This window comes from Myodes glareolus, chromosome 8, assembly GCF_982192425.1.
Source record: "Myodes glareolus chromosome 8, mMyoGla1.1, whole genome shotgun sequence".
NCBI lineage: Eukaryota > Metazoa > Chordata > Mammalia > Rodentia > Cricetidae > Myodes > Myodes glareolus.
In genome coordinates, this window is record NC_142033.1 from 31917677 (window position 1) to 31935537 (window position 17861).

At 45.4% G+C, this 17861-nt stretch overlaps 1 protein-coding gene across 5 annotated transcripts in view; it reads right to left on the bottom strand.

The window, feature by feature from the left end:
* Kit (KIT proto-oncogene, receptor tyrosine kinase) overlaps positions 1 to 17861 on the bottom strand; it is a 78274-nt gene that overhangs the window by 15948 nt on the left and 44465 nt on the right. For all 5 annotated transcript variants that reach the window (XM_085691767.2, XM_048414890.3, XM_048414889.3 and 2 more), the window contains exons 6-8: positions 16234 to 16423; positions 14121 to 14236; positions 550 to 664 (exon numbers count right to left, since the gene is read on the bottom strand). In XM_085691767.2, the coding sequence (XP_085547893.2) occupies positions 550 to 664; positions 14121 to 14236; positions 16234 to 16423 (421 nt within the window). The remainder of the gene's footprint in view (positions 1 to 549; positions 665 to 14120; positions 14237 to 16233; positions 16424 to 17861) is intronic.

A 17861-nucleotide genomic window follows, 5' to 3' on the forward strand; every position in this document is an offset into this window, starting at 1 on the left:
GGGAGGGAAAGCCACACAATGGCAGATGTTCCTTGTTTCGGGGGCTGGGCGCCTAATCAAGGAGAAACACTTTTTCAAACCCACTGCTCACAAACGCCATATGTATGTTGTAATTGTGCGATCATTACTTTTTGGTTACTTGGCAATTAACTTCTGAGGTAATTTTTTTCATGATAACCGCAGCCACATTTCCCACACACATTACCTCCTGTGTATAGAATGGAAATCTAATTACTCTGTCCAGGGAAATTGCTTTATCTACCTGCAGGCTAGAAATTGCATGATAAACCCAAAAAAGATAACCACCAAAATAGAGAAGGCATTCAGTAATCATTTTTCAGCAAACAAAATTAATGTCGGCCAGGAAAAATATAGCCATTATCCCTTCTTTAAAAAGCCACAAAGATATAGGAGAAAAAGAAGTAATCAAGGAGCAGCTTTTTATTCCAAAAAAAAAAAAATAGTAAGTCTGAAAACACATTTGAAATGCAACTGGATTATAGCCCTTCCCTTCTGAATTTTAAGCAGTGCCAAAAATAATCCTCTCACCTTTGCTCTGTTCCCGTACAAAAATACCAATCTATTGTGGGCTCTGGGAATCCCACTGCCACGCACTGGAGCATGCCATTCTGGAGCCTGTCAGACGTCAGGATTTCTGGTTTTGCTGTAGGGAGAGAAATAGCCATGTGTCAGTCTGCTAAACAACCCCGGGTGGTTTTCTCCATCCTTCTTTATCCCATCCCTAGGTCCTTCAGAGGCAGTTGAGGAACCTGACTTGCTGCTCTCCCAAACCAGGGCTAGGAGACACCCAGAGGTGGCACGAGGGTTCAGAGGGCACATTGTCCAGGCCTGCATGGACCCTGCCTGTCCACCTGAAGGCACAAGGATCCTGAGGAACTCTCTATAGCAAGAGGCTGCCAAGACCAATCTGACTGGCGTCTTCTTCAGGTCAACAGTCAGCATCCTCAACTTAGACTCCCTGTCAAAAGGAGTTCAAGCCAAGCCACTCCACCTGCCCAGGGACTTCATGTCAAATTCTGGACACTGGATCGGGTGAAATTAGGAGGTGTTGTGGGAAAATAGAAGCTATGCTCTCCTTTTAAGAAGTGCAAGAAGCAGCGCTGGTAAAAGAATGGGATTACTGTACTTATGGTAAAGCTAAATCGCGAAAGTGAAGGGCAGTGTGAGCATCTAAACCTTTATTTCACACAAAACACAGACAAAAAATAGAAGAGGAAACCAGCCCCCGAGTTTTGTTCACACATGTATCTACAGCCCGAGTACAATCAGCAAAAACATAAATTGTACCAGCAGGAAGACTCTAATTTGACAGTCCTGTGGAACTACAATAATCAATTGATATTCAACAAATTCAAATTCTTGAAATTACTTCTCAAGTGAAAAGATGAACTTCTACTGCATGGTTCTGAGGGCGATATTCTCAGTGCTAGTCCTTGGAGGATGAATGCAGTAGACAGTCAACAGTATGCAGGTAGATGGCCGCCGGCATCCTGGGAGGCGAGCCCAGGCTACAGTAACGGCAAGGCAGGGTGTAGTGGACAATCCCTACTGATGAAGCTTCCGAATCCCTCTCCTAACTCTTTCTTCATTCATAGAAAGGGAACCATGGTGACTACCTTGCAGGGTGATGAGTAAGTGTGACAGAGCATGCAAAAACCTAAGAATGTTGAGATGTTGCGATGTCCCAGGAGGTAGGTATGATTCCTGGGGCCCACATGGTGGAAGGAGAGAATCAAGTCCCACTAGCACATGGTGGTATTTGTACACTCTTAGTTTCACAAACATGCTGTGGCACATGGCGCACACTGCCCCCAAACACACACAAATAAGTAAATATAATAAACACTTTTTAAAAGAACCAAGAATGGAACCAAGAATGACTCTGACTCACAGATGTATAATGATGCATTTATTATTTTTATTATTACTATTACTGATTTGGTTGTTTTCTCTTGGAATGCTATGCTTCCCAATTAAGCAAGTTGACTACAGACTAGGTGGACAATATTTAACACCCTTCAATCTCCCTTTAATGCTCTGTAAATTGCTTAAGACAGCGTGACAGTGTGTTTTAACCTGAAGCACTGGGATTTCAACATCAACTACACATGAACTAGTCACGAGATCAGAGACAGAAAGACTGATGGGTCGAGAGCTTAAGGACTTCATTTCCCCAAAGGAAGCAACCATGATAAATGACATCTCTGAGAGCCACCACTCAGCACCCCACCTCCTCGAAGGCAAGAAGGGTTGGCAGGGATCGGCCTCCACATGCATGACACACCCACCTGTCACTCAACCTGGTCCTGCTGATGGCGGGCCATTTGGCAAACACCACAAAAGAGCCACTACTCTCCAAAGCCATCCTCAAGGTAGGAGCATCCTTGAGAATTTGGATCTAATGCCAGCTTTCGCAAATAGAGCAAGAAGACAAGCTATCGTCTTGCGAAAGCATCCATCTGGCAAGTTTCATTTAATTATCACGGGCAACTGTGGGATCAGGCTGAAAAGTAGGACACAAAAGAACAGTGGACTCTTAGGAGAAGGCTATTTTGCTGGAGACTGCAGGAACCGTACGGTGGGTCTCTCCAGACTCAAGAGTCATCTCCCTTTTCTCAGGGGACCCCACACTTCTCTCAAGCCAAGTGAGCTGGTCTCTATCCCCGTTCCTGGGGCCCTGAGGAGTACCCGATTTTGTTATTCAAGCTCATTCATGCTTGCCTCCTCCATCAGACTCTCAATGGCCAGAGTCACATAGCAGACTAACGGCGGAGGTCTGGTGGCAGCAAGAGCTGGTGAATGAATATGAGACCACCCAAGGGAACAAGTGATTGATGTCACACGGAGGAAACTGGGAGAAAAGTCTTACTGTGGCTTTCCTGACCAGGAGACCTATCCCCTTACTCTCAAGACAGGGGAGCAAAAGACAGGAGATCTACAGGTACGCATAGACACATGGAGTTTAAAAAATACCGACATTGACAATAAGTAGGGAAGAACACAAAGGGGGCAAAGATGGCAGGACCCAAACATCTCAGGTTCATTAGGGATCTACTTATTTTGTCACTGGTCCTCGCTTAGGTCATCATGTCCTAAGCCAGGGGTTTCTCGGGTTAGCGCAATAGAAGAAAGAATCCCTACAGGCTAAAAGGTACCTTACGACATTAATAGTGTTGACACTGTCTAAAGGCATATGGATCGTTTCTACTTTATTCTCCCTACCTTTTTTTATCATACAGTGAACATGGAGCTGAAAATGACCGTATAAAAATTTTTCATTAAAAAATTGGAACAGCGCAAACACGAACCATCAATTATCCTTTGCTTTAGTGACAAGCCTTCTCTAGGATCCAAGCCTTCAAGCGCAGCACCTGGTAGCGGTTACGTAATGGCTGGCCAAGCGAAGCTGTGGTCTGGGTTGGTTAACTGAGTAGGAGGTGGTGTTGTGTTGTTTTTTAAAGATCCTCTCCCGGGTGGGTCATTGCCTGAGGCTAGTTGAATGGCTTTTGCCCTGTTGGGTCTCAGCAGGTCCTAAACCTTAGATGTACTTTAGACTTTTTGAAAGAAGCTAAATGAAGATTCCTGCTCCAACCCCCAGTTTCTTCTGTAAGCTAAAGATCTGAGTCAGCACTTTGTGTGCGTTTGTTGCCATTGTTGTTTTGCTTTTTAAATAAAGCACCTTAAAGGGCTCCCAACGAAGGCCAGGACTAGAAGGGGCCAGAGCAGCGGCCCACATGGGACAGTCCAGAATCACTACCCTTAAGGTGCACGTGGGGACCTGTGAGTGAGTTCCTCCTACAATTTTGTTCCCTTACTTAATCTTAGTCCCAGCCCTGTCCTCAATGGTGTGACATCTCGTTCTGAAAAGGCTAAGTCACACTGGTCCAGCGTGGGCTGTCCATGGCAGGTTGTATTAGGAGAATGTTTAATGCATAAAGAATGAGCTAGATAGACCTGATTCCTAAAATGAAAATCTGAACTTATCTGCATTTTCTAAGTGGCTCAATGCACCATGTATGGCATTAAATATGCATTTCACTGCTAAAGATACATAACTCGTGCAATTCTCCAGTTAAGTCAGAGCTGCAGTTTCTGAGACATGCTGAAATAAGTAGGATACCAAATGACACATTCCCTAATTCCTCCCAAGTTGGGGTTTTTGATAAGCCTAAGAAGTGTCTAAGTTACACGTTCTCTGTGCAGGTTTTTTAAACTAGCCTTTGAACAGCATCGTAGACTTAAGCCATCCGGCGCCCCCAACAACAATGATCAGCCTGTAGGCAATCATTTGTTAATGAAATGTGAGAATTTGCTGCTCATGCAATTAAAATCCTAAATACTGATTTACCCTGCAGATTGGTGATTTTGAAAAATATTCTTCTCACTACCATCAGGTCCATGTGGAAAGCAAGAACAAAATTAATTTTAAGAATGTGGTACATATAACAAGAGCTGGCAGCCAGCACTGGGAGGCTGCAGGCACACAGAAGAAAGCTGGGAGACTCGCCTTCCATTCGGCTCCTGCAAGGAAGTGGCTCTGAGCGGAGGTCTTCTCTGGCTCCGCCCACCTCAACCAGCTCCCACGCAGAATAGTTTGTCCATACTCTACAATCATCCTGAGAGGGGACAGACTTGGGTCTCCAAATAATAAAAGACCAAATGGGGAGTGGTCAGAAGGATGGATTTCTGTTTTTATAACTGGGCTTGCTGGGGCAGAATGGTGATGCAGTGGCCATTCTAGTTGGCTCTGGATAGAAGCTATAGTTCTGCCACAGTATTGTTATCATGGGAGAGAATGGAGACCAGCTCAAGTAGTAGCAAAATACCTGCAGCTGACCTTTTAAAAACAAGTTAAAGGAAATAGTGTAGACACGTGTTACAGAGATCCTCAGAATAGATACTTTGGAAATATCTTTTGTCCCTTCTTAGGGATATCTAAAGGTATCAAATGGGTATTCTGGCTGTGTCTCATCTAGCCCAGCCTAACTTCAAATTTCCTAGGTAGCCAAGGATGACCTTGAACTTCTAATCTTCCTGTCTCCACCTTCAGAGTGCTGAAACTACAGGAGTCCAACCCCACACTTATTTACATTGGGGATCAAACCCAGGGCACCTCCGTGCATGATAAGCAAGCTCTACAAACTGATCTACGTACACCACCAACCCCAAAATAGGCATTTTCAAACAGAGATCGGTTCGATGGACAAACAAAAATAAAACCTTCAACTATGGTCTCCTATACCCATCTATTTAAAACACAGAACCCATTTTAAGTACAAAACACCACCCTAATGAAGTGGTATCCCCAACTAGATGAGTTTTATTCTTTATTTTATTCAAAACTCTTCTGACCTTTCGAACTACTTAATTTTTTTTTTTTTTTTCTGGATCGCTGGCTGCTCAAACCTAGTGGCCACATGGGAGCCCAGTTTTCTGAATCCCTGCTCTGAAAAGCCACCAGAACGAGACCCTAGAAGCTGGGGAAATGGCTCAATGGTAAAGCGCTTGCTGGACAAGAGCTAAGAAAGGATCATTGAGGTTGGGAGCCCAGCACCTACTGGGCAGCCCCAGCACCTACAGCGCAGCCCCAGCACCTACTGCGCAGCCCACCAGTAACCTCAGTACTTGGAGGCCAAGACAGGGCTTGCTGGCTACCTAGGCTAGCTGAATCAGCAAGCTCAAGGTTCAAGGGAGAGACCTTGCTTTAATAAATAAATGTTTAACCTCTGGCCTCTCACACCTGTCCACCTGGATGTGCAAACACATGGGAACATGCAAACGCACATGCATGGTGCCGCATACACAATTCAAACAAACAAACATAAAACCCCTCCTGGTTTCAATATGGAAGCCCCAAATAATGTCTCTACTTGGAAAAAGCCTTCTTCAGCCAGGCTCAATGAGCTCAATTCATGGCTCCTCAGTGCTGTGTGGTCCAGATGTGAGCAGGGGACCCAAACACCCATCACGAAGCTATGCAGGCTGCCAAGACGCACAGGCACGGGTTGAAATGTCATTTTTCTACTCTGCAAAGTAGGTAATTCATTTTGCCACATAATTCAGAGGATATTGACATAATGCCCACAGCAAAATTATGTACCTATTCTTGGATTAATTTAAATTCCCACTGAATTAGAGGCGACCCTGCATACATTTATAAACGAACAAGGCTAATTTGATGTAAAAACACACCTGGCTCATATGAAAAGGAAATTTCCACACAGCAGAAGGTCCACACTATAAAAGGACCACTCACGCAGCTGTCAGGAAGAGCCAGGGGGCATCGGCACCGAGGTTTACAGTCACACACTGAATCCATTTCTTGGCTTTCCCACCATTTAATTAGGAAGAAGCGGTTGGACCACAGGAGCCACATAGGCAATAAAGGGCCCAGGGGCTTAGGAAGGTGACTGCATTCTCTCAGGGGTTTGGCATTCACAGACACTCCCATTGGTCCGATTATCTCCAGAGATATATGAAGGAAAGGAATGGTGGCAGCTTAGGACTGGAGAAAGATGTTTAGAAGTACTTCTACTGCTGCCTTTCATTCAGAAGAAAAGAGATTCAAACTCTATGTTAATGGCTCGCTTCTGTATCTGTTTCCCTTCTAGTTCAACATCTATAGCCCTTCTGGTACCTAAGAGATTCTCTTTCTCTGAAGAGATTTTATAATGCCACACAGGGGGCCAGTAAGATGGCTCAGTGAGTAAATAAAGGCACTGGTCTCCATGCCTGACACCCTGAGTTCAAGCCCTAGGACCCACATGGGGAAGGAGAGAACTGACTCCCTAAAACTGTCCTCTGACTTTTCTATTCACGCCATGGCATGGATGGATGAATGTGTGTGAGCGCTGGGGCACAATGTTTAAAAACAAAAAAAAAAGAATTTAAATAAACATTTAAATTATTAAAATTAATTTTTTTACATAGCTTTTTAAAACAACTGTTTAAAAGTGACATCAAAACATTACTCAGTCTGGGTTTAAGAGACAATAAAAACATATTCAAGTACTGCCAGATCTCACATAAATGTATGAGGTCTATGAATAGATTAATGTGAAAAGACCGGCAACTATTTTTAGATGGATTGACTACCATTCGAAAGACAACCTGAGAGCGATTCCTTAATTCCGCACGGTCCTGGGATCTGACAGCGTGTGGAAGACCGAAGAACATGAAGCCTGATGACAGATGGCGATTTCATAACTTCCAGGCACTTGGGCAAGGTCACTCATTCAAGATTAAACAAGATGATTAGAAACTCCAGACAGGCTTCTTTCAAAACCCAGTCTCATCATTTTAGAGCCGTCGTACTGTATAATGTCTCAAAACGGTATCAGACGTGGGCTCAAAGGAGTTATGAAAGGCCCGTGGAGATACCAAGGGAGTCTGTGCAAGAGTATCGCAGGGCTGGGAAAGACATTCTCAGTACATCTGTGCTTAGCATTGAAAAGCCAGGATATGAGCTAGCATAACCTCATTTCTGTTAAGATTTATTTATTTTATTTCATGTATGACTATTGTGCCTACATGTACATATGTGTACCACATATGTGTACCAAGTGTGTGTCTGTACAGGGTCAGAAGAGGGCAACTGATCCCCTGGAACTTGAGTCATGGACAGTTGTGAGCCGCCATGTGAGTGCTGGGAACCAAATCTGTATGCTCTGCAAGGGTATCCAGCTGACAGCCGCATACAGACGGACAAAGAGACAGACAGAAGGACGGATGGACAGACAGAGGCAGAGAGATAGACGGATGGACGGACAGGCAGAGAGACAGACATACCCACATCCACACACATGCACAGTCTAGAAGAAGATAATAAATAAGGAATATTAATAACGAGAAACAGGGAAAACTGTTTTGGGAAAAAAAAACCTCTTAAATGGTAAGCATAAAATTTGTTTTTCATTTTTACTTCTTGATACATTTCCTGGGCTTACCAAGTGTAACTTCTGAGGTAAGAAAAGCTTGAATTTAAAAACATATAAGCAGATACATTCAGCTACATTGTGAAACAGCCTGCATATAAACCACAGGGCAAGCCCACCTGCCAACAGCGAAGGTGGACCTGACAAGCCAGCCATGGAGATGTCTTCAGACCAACTGCCAGCCATCTGGGTCGCCCACCTGGCTGGAATCTCAGGGTCCTTTACCAGTGAGAAAACAGGAAGTCCCTGCCCTCAGGGACGGCTCAGTTTGGAAGCTTGGATTCTGCCCTTGAAAGTTCCTCTTGGAACAAGACAGCAAAGTTACAAGCCCCAACTACATTCCAGTCACCTTGGAAGGTCACAGCTTCTGAGAAGCAAGTAAATAGTCAGGACTTCCATGAAGGACCGCTGTAGTTACTGTTTCAGAATCCCAGCTACTGACTGCAAGAGCAACCCTCATAGCAGCTCTAAAAGGCAAAAGCCCTTTGAAACAAAACCCCAGAGAAATGCATGTTGGTTTAGACACCTACTTGTCTGGAAAATCTTACACCCTTTTTAATAGAAAAAAGGGGTGCTGGAAATGCGACTCAGAGGCAAGAGTCCTTCTTGCAGAAGCATTAGGCTTCGATTCCAGTATCCAAAATCTATCAATGAAGAGAAGGAAGGCAGAGATAGACTCTACGTGGCTAAGGGGTGGGAGGCGATCTCCAGTTCTGGAAAGAGTTTTAGCTTTGCTCTCATTGCTCCATGAGGAGCCTTCTTCAAGGGCAGACTCACGCCAAGCCCCCAAATTGCACAGTCCCTTGAAGCCAGGAAGCCACTCCTGTTTTCACACTGGTACAAAGACCCTGAGATTCCAGCCAGGTGGACAACCCAGATGGCTGGCAGGCGGTCTGAAGCCATCTCCATGGCTGGCTTGACAGGTCCACCTACGCTGTTGGCAAATGGGCTTGCTTCTACCGAGGCGAGGCTCTCGCCATCTGTAACCGGATCTATCTATTGATAACCCAAAACACATCAAAAGCAGACTGGGCTTCGCAAATGCGGTCAAAGGGTAACTTCCTCATCAAGGAGCTTCATTTCGGGTGATTTATTACTTTGGCTGATTTGGGCATACTTCAGCATCTATAAATAATCACGTGAGCACCAAGCAAGATGTTAATTATTTGATGCAGTGATTTAGAAATAATCCATTATTGAGCATTTTCTTAAATTGCTTCTGGCGCCCTGTTAGCACCCTTCCACGAATGGAGTGAAGTTGCTGGTGGTGCAGAGTGTCCATGTGGTGTAGTCCAGCCATCCCTGTGGGCTCCAGTCTAGCTTACCACCAGTCGGCTCTGTTGAGTGCCCTGAGGGAGGTGAGCCCTTGCTGGCCCCTTGCCTGTGGACCTCAGTAGCCCTCCTCCATGGCTGAAGTTTGTCACTGAAGGAAACTCCTAAGACTGGAGAAAGAGCTATCCATGACCCTTTTAGACCACATATTTGGCTATCAGATGATGTTCACAGGTCTGAACAATAACATTATAGCAAGCATCGTTTTCTCCAATAACTATATAAATAACTCCAAGACTCACAGGGATACTTGAGATTAAAAGTCAAAATAAATTTATAAAAAGATTTGTTTTGCTGATTGCCTTTTGAAATCCACTAGAAAGTCTGTCCTTTATTCAAAAAGTACAGACTTGGAATGAGAGAAACAAATCCCAAGAGTCTAGCGAATGCGTTCAACTGAATGTCTGCATCTGGTCTTTCATTTCCTTCACCTGACCAACACCTAAGTATCTGACCTGTGTGGTAACCATTGCCAGAGGCTCCAGAGAAGCAAGCCATGCAGGCTACCCACACACCTGGCCAACAAAATTTTCCCCAGTATTGAGAGAATTCTGGGAAAGGGTAGCCTCTAACAGAGTAGCGCTTTGGAGTAAAGTTTGAGGGTCTTACAAGGATATGCTTCCCCCAGTTTTCATTTGTAAGGGAAACACATCACCATTTTCCCCAAAGGGCATCAAACTTTTCAGAATTAAGAATTTGACTTTTACATACACCTTGGGTAAGCACTCCCAAGAGGATTTATAATAATGAAATTCAATGGGGGGGGAGAGTGTGACTTTATTTTGTGTTTATGATAACTCCAAGTCTCATATATACGGCATTAGTCCCCTGCCCCCCACACTAACTATACTGAAATCGACATGAGAAAATCTCAGAACAAATAAATGGACTCTTCAAGAATTTCGACCACGACAATTCAAGGACTTACATTAGCATTTCTTAGCACCGAATCTTGTAAGCAATTATGCGCCAGTGTCACTAAGTAGCCTGAATTCCTGTACTAACCCGGCACATTTATTATCTTGACTTTTATTAATTCTAATTTTTGCAGTACATAATTCCTTTCCCCCTGGAGGCTAAGCTTATTTACAGAAGAAACCATGCATAGCATTAGCCATAACTGTCATCGTTACCCTAGGATGTCAAAATGGACACCAGTGATTCACAGGGTTCCGATTTTAAAACAGCTTTGTTTGGTTGTTGGTTGGTTTCAAACACAGCTCAAGCTGGCCTCAACTCACTGCAGAGCTCAGAATGACCTTGAACTTTTGACCCTCCCGCCTTGTGCTTAGGCTTGGTTTTATGCAATACTAAGAACTGAAGCACAATAGGGAAGTATTTTACCAACTGAACAGCATCCCCAGCTCTTGATTTTAGCTTTTGATTTTAAGTCCACTGCAAAGAACTAAAAAAGAAAGAAACCTAACCCATAATACTGTCAAGTATAACAGCAATCGCGACAGGCCTCACAAGAGGTGGACAGTTTGAACAGCTCTGTTCACCGTCAAAGCCATTTGTAAATCCAATGTGCCTTGTGAGTGAAATGAATGGCTTCTGTCAACTTAGCATTTGCAAGAACTGAATGACAAGGCTTCCTGAGGAGTTTAACCTGAGAGAGCAGAGCCCCTGGCACGGAGCTCCACACACCCGGAGTAATGAAACAGGCGGGATGAAACAGGCGGGCGTTCCGCCAGTGGCAAGGTGCTTGCTGGAGAGCCCAGCCCTAGACCAGAGCTCTCCTGACAGGGGGCGGATCATGTTGGAAGTCAGTGGTGTTCCCCAGCAGACCTGACTGTAAATGACCCTGCCTGGTGGGACCAGGCACCGTCATAAATCAAAGGACAGCAATTCTGCCACCAGAGAGAGAAAGTCAGAAACGTGCTGGGTCAGTGTCTCATGCCCAAGTGGCAGATGATACTCTGGGAAAGAGTCATCTATCTAAATGCCCCTCTGGTCGAGAGGCCCAGGCAAAAAGATAACGGGATGAGCTTCTCGATGGGTTCCATGGAGCAAGCTCCCCTATGATCTGCTGCCCCCGGTCCACAGCGGGAAAGCACAGGAATACACAAGCGGTAATTTGAAAGGAGCAACCTGGCACAATGTTTCTCATACCTGTGAAGCTTGGCGAAGCCTTATGCGCCGTCCACCTGTTTCTTTATTTTGTTTCTCTATTAACTAGCTCTTACTGTATTTTCTGAAGTATTGATCAGCAATGGATTGCAGGACTTGGAGCAGGTAGGTGAGAGGCGCCTACTACACCCAGAATCAAGGTCTGCATGAACAATTTCCACATTATGCTTGCAAAGATACTGATTTGCCTACTGTCGGCTCTTAAATTAGTTGAATATTAAGGTTTCCAGAAGTAGGTAATTTTGCCCATGTGTAATATATTAAGCTCTCTTGATTAACATCTGAATTAATCTAGAAATATTTGAATTGAGGGCCAATGAGATACCAAATAATCAAAACTGTTCTGAGGAACAGAAATATTAATTAACATTTCCTTTGGAAAGGTGGAGTTCTGGGGTCCAGAGTTTGGGATCAGTCACCCCATCCCACACACCATCCCTTTTCAAGGAGGTAGAGCATAAATCAACAGGGATTCTGGGAAGGTCAGCAACATAAAAGTACTTAGTCATTGGCATGTGACACTTTCCTTGCTAGAGACAGGTCTCGCTGCCTAAACCGGACTAGCCTGGAATTCGCAGAGATCTACCAGCCTCCACCTCCCAGAACGCTGTGATCAAAGGCAGGCACCATGTAGCTTAGCTCAAATGAGTACTGATGCCTGTGGAGCCCATCTTGGTTGTCACCCTGACTGCTTCAGGAATCCACTAAAACCCAAGCTGCTGGGCGTTCCTGAGAGGGATTTCCTGACCAGATGACTTAGCAGGAAGATTCACCCTAAGTCTGGGTCTTTCAGGACGGCAATGAGGACTGAAGATCAGGGCTCTCCAGGAATCCTCCTGGCCCTCTGTACCAGATCGGGACTGCTGAGCCACTCAGCCTGGTAGACTGAGCAAGACAGCCATTGTTGGACTACACAAACGACATTGGGTTAGACAGCCTAATAATTCCGTGTGTGTGTGTGCATGTGTGCAAGCATGCGTGTGTGTGTGTGTGTGTGTGTGTGTGTGTGTGTGTGGTCTAGCAGACCTGTTCCTTTAGAACAGCCAGCCTGACTGATACGACATCTTAATCGGGAAACACAATTCTAGAAACGGTGACACAAACACGCAACTCTAGATCGCAAGAAAAAGCAGTCCAGAGTAGAACTTTGCTAGTCGCCTCCCTTCTTCAATAACAAATGGATCTGACCCCACCCAACCTGCTATCAAGAAAGGCGGGGACAAAAGGAATAAATATATGTGAAACATAGCAGGTAACCTGTTCCAGGGGCGGGAAGAAGCTCCCCTCGTGCAGTGGCATTTCACTTGTATTTTAATAAATAAATAAACTTGCCTGAGGATCAGAAAAGTAAAACAGCCACACTGGTCAGCCTTATAGACCAGGCGGCAGTAACATACACCTTTAATCCCAGTTGCCACACCAGCATGCCATAGCAACCGGACAGCAATGGTGCGCGCCTTTAATCCCAGCCCTAGAGAGGATTTTAAAATGGGGAGACAGCTCTCAATCCATCTCATTCTGAGATTCTTGGAGGTGGCACCATTTCAGACTGAGGTAGAGGTAAGAGCCAGTGGCTGGCTGTTTTGCTTTTCTGACCTTCATGTTGAGCCCCAATTTCTCCCTCTGAATTTTTATTAATCGTGCTTCACCCTTGACGTGCCCCTTCATCCTACCCTACCCTCCCACTCCCACTACCATCTACAACCACTGAAGGTTGTTGACTGGCTTCCGGCCTCAGTTCTCTACTTCCTGATTAGTCATAAGGTGAACAAGTTAATCTGCAAGCTCCTACTGCCCACAGACCTAACCCCAGAGCCATGCCCTCCCTGCCAAGATGGGCACATTCCCCACAAGCATGAACCCCAAAACCCCTTCCCTCAAGCTGCTTGTTCTCCATTCTCTTGTAATAAGTAACTAACATGGGAACATCCCCCCCAGTCACATGTTTACTGGGCCACCTTCTGGAACACTCTGGTAGGTATAATTCTTCCTTGTCCGTGCAGGCTGGACCCAGAACAGAGCCAAGAAGAAACCCTTCACTTGGCAGAAGCTGCAAGCTCCTGTCAACTTGGCCTCCACCTCTGCTTAGATATTCTCTAAGAACCACAGTAGTGCAGGACTTTGGTGTTGAGTTCCCATGGCGACAGGCAATTGCCCCCCACCAAACCACTTGCGGTCTGCTCCCTCGGTACTCCTGAAGTACTCAGGGATGACCCATTGAGCTGGGTCAATATCGCATTGATCTTAGTGGGCGGACAATCTAAACATAAATGGTATATCACAGCCCGAAGAGAGAACGCTCTGGGAAGAAAAAATTCATGTCAGGGCTTAAGAGCACCTCTCCCCCACCCAACAGCAAATCCCAGCTCCCATTCAACATCTGGCTTTCCAGCTCCACAATCAATAATCATACACTTTCTCTTAACTCCTAATGTCAGCCTCGCCGGGCTCCTCTGTTTACTTCAGAGGCGGCCTTCGGAAATTCACACCACTCCTGCAAGGTCGTGCAGCCAGTGAGACGTAGGACAGGGAATCGGTTTCTCTTCCAACCACCAAACCACTAGGTCTTTGTTAAGGTCAAAATTATCATGAAACATTATTTACACAGCACACAAGACACGCAGCTCGGCAGCTGTTATACACACGAGCTGCTGCGTGCAATCGCCCCAAATAAAAAGATAAGGAGTCCTGCAATTTACTTACTGTTCACATAAACGTTAAATGTCACGGAGGCGCTGACATCAGAGTTGGACACCAGAAAGGTGTAAGTGCCTCCTTCGGTGCCTTTTAATCTGGTCAGATGAAGTTCGTTCACGTACCTGCCAAGGAAGGACAATAAATCAGCCCCCTGCGGGCAGTCTGTCCTACAGTGCAAGTCTCTGGCGCTGTTTCTACTTGGAAAGAGATGCCTATTAGGGGGAAAGTATCAATGAATCATTGAATTGACACAGACATGCACATCACTGCATTGGAGACAAAAGCCTGCATATGAAGACACAGCAGTAGGCTAGCCTTTTCCTACCTGTCTCAGGCTACCCTCGTGACCACTTCCTATTCTGCCCACTCCGTAGATTGAACTCTGTCCTGGGACACGCTAGCTCAATAGCCTGCACACACCCTCTATTTTCACGTCAGTTCCTTAGGCCCTGGGATCCACATAATGACAACCTCCTCCACCCTTTGTCACCCTGCCTTGCTTCTGTCAATAATGCTGTGTTCCTTTGACTCCCAGGGTCCCTGGAAATATTTGTTATTCAAGTATCTGCTCTACTCAGGGACCTACAAGATGGCTGTGAAGGTGGGACACCGTATAACCCCTGAGCTAGTGTGAGCTCTAGATGGACGGATCAGCCGTGCAAGACCATGACCAGCGTCCCCTGCTCGGTGCCCCTGCTCTCTCTTCCCACCACTTAGTAGACAAACTGCCACTAGATCAAACTTCCTAATCTCAACCTCGTGTGGAGGTGCCTCTCTCTGCCCTGTGCCTCTATCCGGGCCTATTTCCATGCGCCCACGGATCCATTGTGGGATGCAGTTCAGCACACCTCACATCTGTAACCTTCACCCAAGGGTCCCCTTGAATGGCCAGGTACAGCAGCTGAGTTCAGAGTTCCCTAAGGTCCTTACTCAGCAGCTTTCCTGTTCCCTCAGTTTTCTCTCGGCAGAAATCCCACGCCACTGACTCCTGTCTCAGGCCCAGCTTCTCGGGAACTGAGCCTGTGGCAATTCCTTTCTAAACAAATGCATGCAAGATTACAATGTAAGCACACCTCACCTCAACCAGGCCTCTCCTACTGGGTAGCTACCAACTCGGCCACTCCTCCCCCAACTTGGCCACTCCTCTCCTACTTGGTATTCCTCATCTCAGCCCCTCCCCTCCTACTAGATGCTCCCCAACTCCACCCTCTTCAGCCCAACCATCAAGAGTCCAGGCTAGCCCTACCCATTCTCACTTGCATTCACCCACCAGGCAACAGCTCCTGAGTGAAATAACAAATAACAAACCCCACCCAGTTACCAGCCTCTTCTTAGTCATTTGACCTTGGTCACCTCAGGTCACCCTTCTGGGCTTTGGTTTCCTCATGCACGAAAATGGGGGACATTAAGAGTGCTCCAGAGCCAGTGAGAAGAGTAGGTGAAGATGCTTCCAATATGAGCACCGGAGTTTGATCCCGGGAACGCATGGAAAAGGCAGAAGGCGAGAACTGACTCCGAAGGGTCTCTGACCTTCACGCGTGCTTTGGGACACGCTAGGGATGCATGGGGCCACTCGCTGCATCATTACACAGCCACACAATAACAAACTCCATTTAAAAATAAATTAAGTGTTCCCTCTAAGATTTATGCTGAGACAGGTCAGGCAAAAATGATAGAATCAAATGAAAGCACACAACGCATCATTACTGCCACTATTGGAACTATAATATGTCAAAGATCTAATAAGAGATCTGATAGCAAAGAAAAGTCATTGATCGCCTGGCCCAAACTTAATAATCCAGTTACCCTCAGAGTTTTAATAAAGTAGTAACAATACTAACATCCCTTTCTTCCTAAGGAGAATTAGTGTGTCCTGAAGATGTGATAGCCATTGTTTTGGGTTACCCTTAGAAACTAATAGAAGAGTAACCCCCATTTTCCAAATGAGAAACTGAGTTGGCATACATACACCTGTGTGCAGTGAACATCGTAACCCACGACAAAATGGAATCCTCGGCTGAGGACACAGGTGGCTCTAATCTGACATCTTTCCATGTGTGTTCACCAAAACAGGACCTGGGAAGGTAGCTGGGAGAGAAGGACCGAGTCCCTTTCTTACCTGATGTTGCTTTTATTGTCAGATTTGAGATAATCTTCCCATTTGTTCGGGGAGGTCTTGTTCATATATATCCATCGCTGATGTTCAGGTTTGGGGTAGGCCTCATATTCAACCACCAAATCTACATTTTCTCCATCGTTTACATATACCGTAGTGTTCTTCACGGGGAAGATGTTGATGAATCCTTTAGCTGATTGTGACAGAATAAGACAGCCATCAATATTCACAACTGACAAGGAGCACATGTCACTTTAAGATTACAAATACGATCACTCCCAGCATTGCGGAGCAACCAGGGAGGAAGATGTGCGCCCGCCACTGCCTTCCTCCTGCTCTTCACTACATCCTTGGATGAGAAGAGGCACACACCCAAGTCCCTGCCTTGTATAATGCATCACTAGCAATTCCCTAAAAGGTCCTCTTCAGTCACTGTCTCCACACTTATGAGGTTCAAGGCCTAGGGTGTTTTACTAAAATATCCCCCACCTAGACCCAGAACAATTACAAACGTAGCAAGAAAGTACCACCACCGAGTCAAGGCTAGTGTGAGCTCTAATGTATGATGAAAATGATGCAGAAAACATCATTGTGTATCTGAAGAGAAGGATTTGCCCATCAGTCAAGACAGCATTTTAACATGAAAACCGGACTCTTACTTCTTATGGGGGGATAGCATAAGAAGTAAGCAACTTTAAGGGAGAATATCGTGAAGGGCAAACTTGAATTAAGGAAATGGGAAAGAGGTCATTAAACTACAGCTATGGGAGGAAGAAGGTTTAGCTAAACCGGTAATTAAAATATGGAGAGCACTTTCCATTTATTAAAAATAGCAAAACTAATTTAAAATAAACCCAAGAATCTCAAGTGTGTTCAAAGAAGCGCAGAGACCCACACACGACAAACTGGCACGCTTCTTCTCAGAACCCGTTAGCGATCGAGATTTTCTTTTTTTAAATTATCTATTTTTAAGTCTAAATCCTATAATTTCCATTTGAGGACTCTTCTTAAAATGGGTTAGAGATGCACAGAGTGCTATTTGTACAGGTGACGATAACTCTTGAAATGACAGAACATCGGTGAAGTAAATAATGCAGCCTTAGAAATGGCCATGTAACAATCCAAGAGCCAGCCTGAAAAAGAGCAATAAACTAATTGCCCCGTTTTATTTTTATAGCCACCATTTAGGGGCTGCTCACTATGGGCCAAGAACTGCCCCGGGCACTTTAGCACACATTTTATTTAATAATTACGACATTATGTCATTCTGGAACACAGAGCTGCAACCTCTAATTTATAGATAAAAAGCAGGTTATAGGTTTTCTCTGCATGTATGTATGTCATGTTTGGTGTCTGGGGGTATGGTACATGCACATGAACACTAAAGACGCCCGTCAGGCTAGACCAACACTTCAGGTGCCTCCCTCCCCACCGGCCAACCTGGTGCCTGGAGACAAGGTCTCCCACTCCCTCAGAGACCCACTGTTTCAGCGAAACTGCCCATCTCTGTCCCCCACTATGGGGCTACAGCCGTGCACAGCTGTGCTTGGTTGTTTTTATGTAGGTGCTGAGGATTTGAATTCCACTTCCTGAGGTTTGCAAAACAAGTGTTCTTATCCACTCAGTCATCT